The following is a 9351-nucleotide window of genomic DNA, read 5'->3' on the forward strand; positions in this document are numbered from 1 at the left end:
ATTTCAAGTAATTTTCCCCAGGTATACATGCCTAAGCCTTTTTACCAATTAAATATTGGTAAGAACCCAAGAGTTTCAGCCTGTGCCAAAGTATGCTATGTAACAATGGCTGTGGCCCCATAAGAACAAACTGAATTCTTACAGCACAAGAACATGCAAGTTTAAGACATGGAGTTTTTTACTGTGGAAATACTATTTCAGTATAACCACTTTACATAAACTTCAACACCTTAAAAGTCTACCTCAGGTTTTTGTTAGGTAAGAGCAATACAGGAAGTTCTAGACAATTCCTAACATTGTATGGCATCAAATTCAACAGAATGACCAAACTACCTGAACTATACTTTAAATTGTAATTAAAATAACTTCAACCATCAGATTAACTGAATGACTAAATTGCATGAACTATACTTGACATTTTAACCATGTTAAAACATCCAATTTACTTTAGGTTTCACAACCTTTTCAATTACCATTGCATAAAACTTATGTTCCCTCAAATGTCAACATCCACTTCATCAACCTAACTTACTGTATCAATAGCTCCAAAACTGACAACTACATTTTTAATCTAGTTAGGAAGCTAATAAATTCACAAGTCCTAGAAGCTAAACACCAAAGTTGCGAAACTGATTTGTGACAATACTACTACATAGTATTAAAGGACTAGTAACATCTTGCTAAGAGCCTAAATCACAAATTTTAGTCAACTTTGCTCTACTATGCATTTTCAACAGAACTAAGGTTGAATAGGAAAAATAAGTTAATTTTTGAAATTTATTAACTTTGTGAAAAAATAAAATGAAATTTTCATAACTCACATAGGTTGCCTGGAATGAGATTTTTGAGGACCAATCTCTTGAGAAACCAAGATAATTATCCTTCACATGAAAAGATTAACAAAAAGTTAATGTAAAAAAAAAAAAAGACAGACAAGGAAGGAATAAATATACTTTCTAGTATTCGTCACCTTCAGCTTCACCTTCTGCGTCAGCAGAGTCAACACCAACTTCCTCATAATCCTTCTCCAAAGCTGCAAGATCTTCACGGGCTTCGGTGAACTCTCCCTCTTCCATACCCTCTCCGACGTACCAGTGGACGAAGGCACGCTTGGCATACATCAAGTCAAACTTGTGATCCAATCTGGCCCAAGCCTCAGCAATGGCAGTGGTGTTAGACAACATGCACACAGCTCTTGACACCTTGGCCAAATCACCACCTGGCACAACAGTTGGAGGCTGGTAGTTGATACCAACCTTGAAACCAGTTGGACACCAGTCGACAAACTGGATTGAACGCTTGGTTTTGATTGTTGCAATGGCAGCATTAACGTCCTTTGGTACAACATCACCGCGGTACAGCAGACAACAGGCCATGTACTTGCCGTGGCGAGGATCACATTTTACCATCTGGTTAGCAGGCTCGAAGCAGGCATTTGTAATCTCGGATACAGACAGTTGCTCGTGGTAAGCCTTCTCAGCAGAAATAACTGGAGCGTAAGTCACGAGGGGGAAGTGGATTCTAGGGTAAGGCACCAGGTTGGTCTGGAACTCAGTTAAGTCAACATTGAGGGCACCATCAAACCTAAGAGATGCAGTAATTGAGGATACAATTTGGCCGATGAGACGGTTCAAGTTGGTGTAGGTGGGTCTTTCAATGTCCAGATTCCTGCGGCAGATATCGTAGATAGCTTCGTTGTCGACCATGAAGGCACAATCTGAGTGTTCTAGGGTGGTGTGGGTAGTAAGAATGGAGTTGTATGGTTCAACGACAGCAGTGGCAACTTGAGGGGCAGGGTAGATGGCAAATTCCAGTTTGCTCTTCTTGCCATAATCAACGGACAACCTTTCCATCAACAGTGAGGTAAAGCCAGACCCAGTGCCACCACCGAAGGAGTGGAAGATGAGGAAACCTTGAAGACCAGTGCAATTGTCAGCCAACTTTCTAATCCTGTCCAAGACTAAGTCGACAATTTCCTTTCCAATAGTGTAATGTCCTCTTGCATAGTTGTTTGCAGCATCTTCCTTGCCAGTAATGAGTTGTTCAGGGTGGAATAATTGACGGTAAACCCCGGTTCTGATTTCATCTGCAAAAGATGATACGGGTCAAAATCCAATAAGACTCCTGACAAGCTTAAACTTCTACTAAACGAGATAGCCCAAGCTATCTTGAATCTAAGAGAACCATAAATTACCCTCTACAAAATTTGAGACTTTCTGCCATTTACTGGAACTATCACCTCACATTCATGCAATCTTTCAGCATTTCATTACAGTATATCAATATAATTCAGCACGATCCAAACAATTACAAAAATATCAACTTACCAATCACAGTGGGTTCCAGATCGACAAACACTGCTCTGGGTACGTGCTTTCCTGAACCAGTTTCACTGAAGAAGGTATTGAAGGAGTCATCACCACCCCCAATGGTTTTGTCTGATGGCATCTGACCATCAGGCTGGATGCCATGCTCAAGGCAGTATAATTCCCAGCAGGCATTGCCCATCTGGGTACCGGCCTGGCCAACATGGACGGAGATGCACTCACGCTGAAATGTTAAGAATATTATAAATACAAGGAATCAATACTGGGCTACATTAAATTAATTTAAGAGGCCATTTTCACTCCATGGCTGCCTGAAAAAATGAGCTCTGGATGTACCAGTGTGAAATGAAAAGGTAACTAGACAAATAGGATGTTAATGCAATAAAACTTTCTATTCATGCCAGATACACCACAAAGGCAGAGTACAATAGGCTATTAAATAGGCCAAGTTTAAATTGGCCCTGCCTATAACTGGTTAACCACAATGGGCAACCTCACCTACTTCAAAAATCTTGAACTTTTATCTAGCTAAATTTCTAGACTAGTATTTTTTATTGCAGGCTCAAGGTTAATTCAGTGAAATCCCACAACCCAGGCAAAACTTTAATATGTACACTACTTCCTGTACATTTACACTATGTACCCTAATGGTTACCTCCAGAAATGGGCTACACGGTACAAAAACAGAAAACAAGTTACTGGTACAAAAAAAGGTCATTTTTCTCATAAACCTTTAGTTCTTTACACAAGGATTTAGCTTCTGTCAAGACAATTTGACTGTAGGGACAGTGATTACATCCAAGTAACCAAATAGTTAATAATTGTAATAAAATTGATTGCTGGGGCATGCTTACACCAAGAGGCAAAGTGGCTTTTGTAATTTCATGAATGCTGCAACTACCAACCTAGACTTTGAAGGAAAAACTGTTCCCTGAATGCTAAGGTTAGGGTATGAACCTCCTTTATCCAAGACTACCCTAACATTCAGGCTAACTGAAAAGTTTACCCAAGGCCAGTTTGAAATTGCAATTAATCCCATTACAATATATTTGCAGCCTAGACAAGATGGGGTGAATCTGTCCACCTCTAATTTCTCAGCCTATCTCGCCTGTACTCCTTTATATAGGCTACAATATTTACTACATTTAATCGAAATATATTAAACTACAGGCTACATTTCGTGCGTCAGTCTCCTTTAAATTTACCATCATTTCATATCCATACAGAGGAAAATAATGTAAGGTATACCTAGGGTTATAAATATAAAACACCAAAATTAAACAAGCTCTGGTCTAACTTTCGCATAGAATATTGAGTTTATGAAAAACTTCGAACTGTTCTCGATCTTACGGGTTGCTGTGGAGCAAGAGCCCGTGCTAGCACAATGCTAAAACTTAGGTCTTGAGATTCAAAAGGGGACATTACAAATTACACAACAGTCCAAGCCCCTGAAAGTTCTAAAAGTAAAAGGAGATCAATAGCACCCATTATGAAGAACACCCTACTCCAAAGATGACAGGCCTTCGACTGTACCTTTCAGAATTTCACAACTACGAATAAATGAAGGCCATGAACAAAAGTGATCCACGTACCCTAACCATCTCTGTAAGACCGCAACTGTACTACTTCAGACAAGCAATCCGTTCTTAAAATGTTTATAGTAGTTGCAATACTCACAGCTGAAAAAAAGGCTTCATTACTTTGGGGGAAACAATTTTGCCATTCCACCACAGCCTAATATGACGAGTTGGGATTTCAAGAAAGTTTTTACATTAACTAGATGCCTATTGTTCCGTCCTCATTTAAAAACTTGAAAATCAATGCTTATATATTATAAGGGTTCAAACTATACGTTTCAAGACCGCTGAACTTAAAAGATACCCAATAATGAGAAATTATTTAAAGTAGCTACCTATCTTACTGATACTCAAGATTGATAGGAATATTTTAAAAATGTTTTAGAAGTAAGACTTCAAATTATGGTCTCAAAGGGACCATCAAACACAATTCAACAGCAATCAGGTTAAGTACCTTTGACAGCATCGCCGGCATGGATAACCAGTACCGGGAAAATATATTTAAAAATACTTTATTTTCTTACAAATTTCATGCATCGGATTTTAAAACTATTTTAATACCTTAACAGATTATCTATAGTTCTGATACCACACCTAACACCCATGGTCGAAAATACTCCAACACACGAGATCAAGACAAAGTAAAAGTGCCCGGCAACCGCCCATCTTGATACCGCGCCCTTTTGAACAAGGAGACCCTGACGACACAGCCACTCGCCGCCCCCCTCCTCCTCCCCCCCCCCCCGTCACTTAATAACCGTCACCACAATAATCACTATATCATTCTAAAAACAAAATAAACACTTAACATAAACTTTCGAGACATTTTCGTAACGAAATTATCACCGCAACTCACCATTTTGTAGCGATATTTATAAGGTTAGTGTGGAGGAACGAGGAGCTGCAAGATCCCAAGAAGCGTCACTGTGCTCTCGCGATCTCGAATAATTTGAAAGTGGGCCGCCACTGGTATATATAACTTTCGTGACGTCATCCGCGCACTCTTCTGATTGGTCTAGCCTCGTGTTCCTATGTGTTCATTGGCTCAAAAGTGTTACGGCAGTGCCAACTAGACGAATGGTCTCAATATCGATCATTTTACTGTTACAGTACATTTTATTATTCATAACATAAGGAAGCTCAATGATATTGTTATTATATAAGCTAAGAAAGCTTTTAGAACATCAGTTTTGGCTGTCTGAAGAAGCAACGGCTTAAAACATAACCGTAGTTGGAAACTGTCGGATCGGAGAGATTGAAGTCGGTTATTCGCATAAAATGCAATCGTCTGTAAATGAGTATTTCCTTGCGCTTTCATTTGGTTTACTTAAACCAAGACTTATTTCTTTGAACATCGACTTAAACTTATAATATTCTTTCGTGATAAACCAAGCCGGTTTGCGTATTCTTGTTGATGTGCCCAATTGGCGGACGTAATAGCTGGCTTTTCAAATGTTACAAATACCGCATCGACCGTTATGCAGTAGGATCATGGGGGCTTCGTTTCTTTGGCGAGAGATTCTTTTCTTTCACATTTTGAACCGTTCATTTCTGTAACGTAAAAGTGATCTACACTCTAATTTTAATTATGAAAAGTCTCAATTCCCGCGGTAATTAACATTTAAATATCATTCATCTGCCCGCCTTCGACGCTTATACAGATAAACTATATAAAAATCAGGTGACTACGCTTCATGACAATGCTCCATTGGTTTTTGTTAGAGCAAGAAATAAATGATAAAATTTTCTAGGCGCACTATAATAAAGAATGATAATTAGCATACTATGATAAAGAATGACAATTCTGCCTACACAACAGGGCGTGGATATAAATAAAGATAAATGGAGGTAAAATTAAAATAAAGGTGACAGAACGATAAAGCATGATAATTCGAACTCAACTGAAGGGCGTAGATGCTTGGAGATAAATTGAGGTGATATTATAATCAACGTAACCGACTTTCAGAATTTAGAGCAGCCAGATGATTCATTTTTAACTTTTATGACACTTTCATCACGGAGAATTTTTTTACAGCACGAATAGACATTTTGTTTATCAGTATATTATTGAAGACATTGTTATAATTGTTTCTAAAGTTTCAGGGGATGTATCTCAGATTACACTTTCAGTAATTTAATTCGCCTTATTAATTTATAGCTATTTCATCAAAAGGATGCAAAAACTTTGAGATAGTAGGATGAAATTAAAGGAAATGTCCGCTCCATGAAAGCTATGATATAAATCAACCTATGATCGAAGAAAACTGTAAACTTAAGATGTGATGGACCCGCCTGACTGACCGAACGAGGGCCTCCAAAAATGCAACCATACTGGCCACCCCACTCTCTCTCTCTCTCTCTCTCTCTCTCTCTCTCTCTCTCTCTCTCTCTCTCTCTCTCTCTCAAATATATTTAATTTCTTTATGTAAGTATTCATTTCAGCGGTACTGCGTTATGTTGATTTTGCGCTGAAATAGTTCGTGAAACAGCTTAATAAGTACAACGCCTAAAATGAATTATATTATCATGGAGAATATAATTAACCAACCTCTTACTTGACGTTAGTTTGATATAAAAGCAAATTATAAAAAAACACAATTCCATTTCTAATTGCAGTTGTGAAATTATCAAATTGCTTCATGTGAAAATCAATTTTGCAATTCATAAAATACTATTTGACACTAACCAAGGGGATGGCATTTTTAATTAGTACCATATGTCATTAAACAAAGCAAGAATTAAACGTGTATCTGCAGCAGTTTTGTAGTGACCTTGTCATATCAGGTCACGATATGGTTGATAATATCGCGTGTTGGATTGCTACCCGATCCGAACCTCGTTTGTTTTGTGTTTGACTAAAAATTTTGTTTGTAAGACTAAAATATTCGTTTTGCAACGAAGCCTTTGTTTAGCTCTGCAAGTAAGACTTAAAAGCATTTCACAGCATCGAACAGTTATCCAAATAGTTGCACTTTCGCTATCCAGACGTCCATGAATAATTACAGTGTTACTACGGGGAGAGGCAGTGAATTTTTATCTTCGTTCTCCGAATGAGTCACTACATGAGATCATCTTTCCCGCCATGCCTCCCACTCGCCCCCTCCCCCCCTCTCCCCCTCCTCCCACTATCCAATGAAGCTGCTCTGCACCAAGTTGGCTGAGAATGTACTTTATTGGCTGTTTCAGTCGGATGAATTTCTAACTATTTTTGGTTGTAGTTGCTTGTGTTGTCATGGCAATTGCTGGGAATAAACTTTGTGTATGTAACTAACTGTTTCTCTTTTTTAGACCTAATGTACAGAAGTAACCAAACAAAAAAGTTACATTTTCTGCAAATTTCGACGTGCCATTTTGATCTAACGGTATCGTAGCTGCTTTGTATAAGGACTTATTTAACGTATTTCCAGAAACTGAACAATGTGAAACATAGTTGTTCACATTATAGAGCTTTCTCCGGAAATTATTTTCGTCTGCAAATGGCAAGCATGTCCAAAATAAACAATAGGCCTGCATCAAAAGGCTCCTTTCACGATTCGATAGACGTAAGGTGCATTAGTCTCACTTGCTCTCCACTCCCATTATTACATTCTTCTTCTGCAGGATGTGACTCCAACTCCTACACGGCATATTACGAGGGATGAAGAGGAGTGATCTCATTCTGCCAGCTGACGTAGAGAACACTCAGAAAAAAAGGGAGGGAGAGGGGGAGAGGAGAAGGTGGCTTTGCTGTAAGCCATAACTTTACGTGCATCTTGCAGTTCATTTCTAGGCCTACGCTGTTGTTATGATTTCAAGCGAATATACTTCGTCCTGGTTTGTATTTGCACTCATATCCCCGAAGAAATTAAAGGGGTAGTCACTTAGAAACCGCAGTATCAATGAGAAGTAATTAAAAGAAAATGGTCTGTCTTAATGATGGTCTATAGGCCTACAGGGCGGCTTACGTATATGAACAGTGAAGCTAATGGGATCCACTTTGCTTATTCAAAAGTATCGTAGGCGATAATACTCGAGGGTCAAGTAAAATTTAATTTTATTAACAATTTCGTTAAATCTGTCGTCAATTAAATGTAGATCATTTAAATCATCAAAAGAATCTTGTCAGTGTAAATTCATCATATCTAAAATGCCGCTTAATAACTTGAACCAAGTATATCATTCAGGGTGTCACGTGACTACTGAAAAAATCTGCAACTTGATACAGTCATTATACAGCTTGCCTCAAGAATGTGACTATATATAGTAAAGTTGAAGCTAAATTTTCCATAGACATTTAGTAGGCTGAACGCCCACGTTATCTTGCTATAGGCCTAAGTTTTTTTTTTTTTAACTTAGGTCCGTTAACGTCTGACTGACGGAGATTTAAAAGATAAACTCAGTAAGATTTGCTTTCCAATCCATGTTAGGAAGTTTATGAAATCAACAGCTGGTTCTAATGTCTTTCACTTCTGGCTCCAACATGTTTGAGTTACATTTTACGCTTCAATTCACAGATACGTGATGAAAAAGATGGTAAAGCAGCTGATATTGAGAGAGAGAGAGAGAGAGAGAGAGAGAGAGAGAGAGAGAGAGAGAGAATTAGCGGCATTAACAGAAAGAAAAAGGCAAGAAACGAAGCATTTCTGGGCCGCTCGGAAGCGTAATGAAATAGAGAAGCCAAGTAACAACAGAACTTAGAAGTAACGTAACTATTTTAGTTTTCTAGTTCACAGAGAGAGAGAGAGAGAGAGAGAGAGAGAGAGAGAGAGAGAGAGAGAGAGAGAGAGAGAGAGCGTAATTCGCATCCCCAGTTAAAAACAAACATACAAAGGATTCAACCAGGACACCGCGTACCTATGCATACTTCCATGTTTCGTTTTGCTCGCGTTACCAAGAAGCAATCAAAGACGTTAAAACCACAGCAGAATGGATATAAAGGACTCTTAAATCGGTCTCTTTTGTCTAGACAAGGTAAAGCGGCAAGCCGGCTGGCCAAGCCGCGCTTCGATACAACGGTTAACACGGCTAACATAAGTTACGTGGATATTTAAGTTACCTGTAACGGTTACTCTCCCCGATTTTTAGACTCATAATTTGAAACTTGCGAAAGAGTGGTGTGTTAGCGATAGATGGCATCGCATATGAGTGTAAATATGAAGGATAAACGGGCATATTACAAGAACAACGACGAGGAAATGACTAAAAGTTTGTTTATGAGCTGCATACATGATCAGAAAGGGCTTGTGCAGCTCGGCGGGCGGCGCCGGTCAGGCGGAGAGAGAAATACAGACGGGTTTGGAAAGGGGTGTCCCCCCATCCCCCTCCTTCTGGGGGAGGAACGGACGACGAAGGACGAAGAATTTGGGATCGAGTTAATAATAGGTTCTCGTTAAGGCAATTATTCTCTTAGCAAGAATCGATTACGATGGTGGCATAGGCCAGGAATACATGCATCTCTGCCACAAGTC

At 38.9% G+C, this 9351-nt stretch overlaps 1 protein-coding gene across 3 annotated transcripts in view; it reads right to left on the reverse strand.

Moving 5' to 3' along the window:
* Positions 1–763: 763 nt before the first annotated feature.
* LOC136835624 (tubulin alpha-3 chain) overlaps positions 764–9351 on the reverse strand; it is a 20397-nt gene continuing 11809 nt past the window's right edge. Inside the window, exons 1-4 of one of the 3 annotated variants that reach the window (XM_067099395.1) lie at positions 4761–4853; positions 3920–4006; positions 2328–2550; positions 764–2086 (exon numbers count right to left, since the gene is read on the reverse strand). In XM_067099395.1, coding sequence (XP_066955496.1) covers positions 957–2086; positions 2328–2550; positions 3920–3928 — 1362 coding nt within the window. In that variant the 5' untranslated portion in view covers positions 3929–4006; positions 4761–4853 and the 3' untranslated portion in view covers positions 764–956. Of the gene's footprint in view, positions 2087–2327; positions 2551–3919; positions 4007–4760; positions 4901–9351 lie in introns of those variants that run through there. The other 2 variants (XM_067099396.1, XM_067099394.1) reach the window with 2 other exon arrangements.

This window comes from Macrobrachium rosenbergii, chromosome 55, assembly GCF_040412425.1.
Source record: "Macrobrachium rosenbergii isolate ZJJX-2024 chromosome 55, ASM4041242v1, whole genome shotgun sequence".
NCBI classification, from domain to species: Eukaryota; Metazoa; Arthropoda; class Malacostraca; order Decapoda; family Palaemonidae; genus Macrobrachium; species Macrobrachium rosenbergii.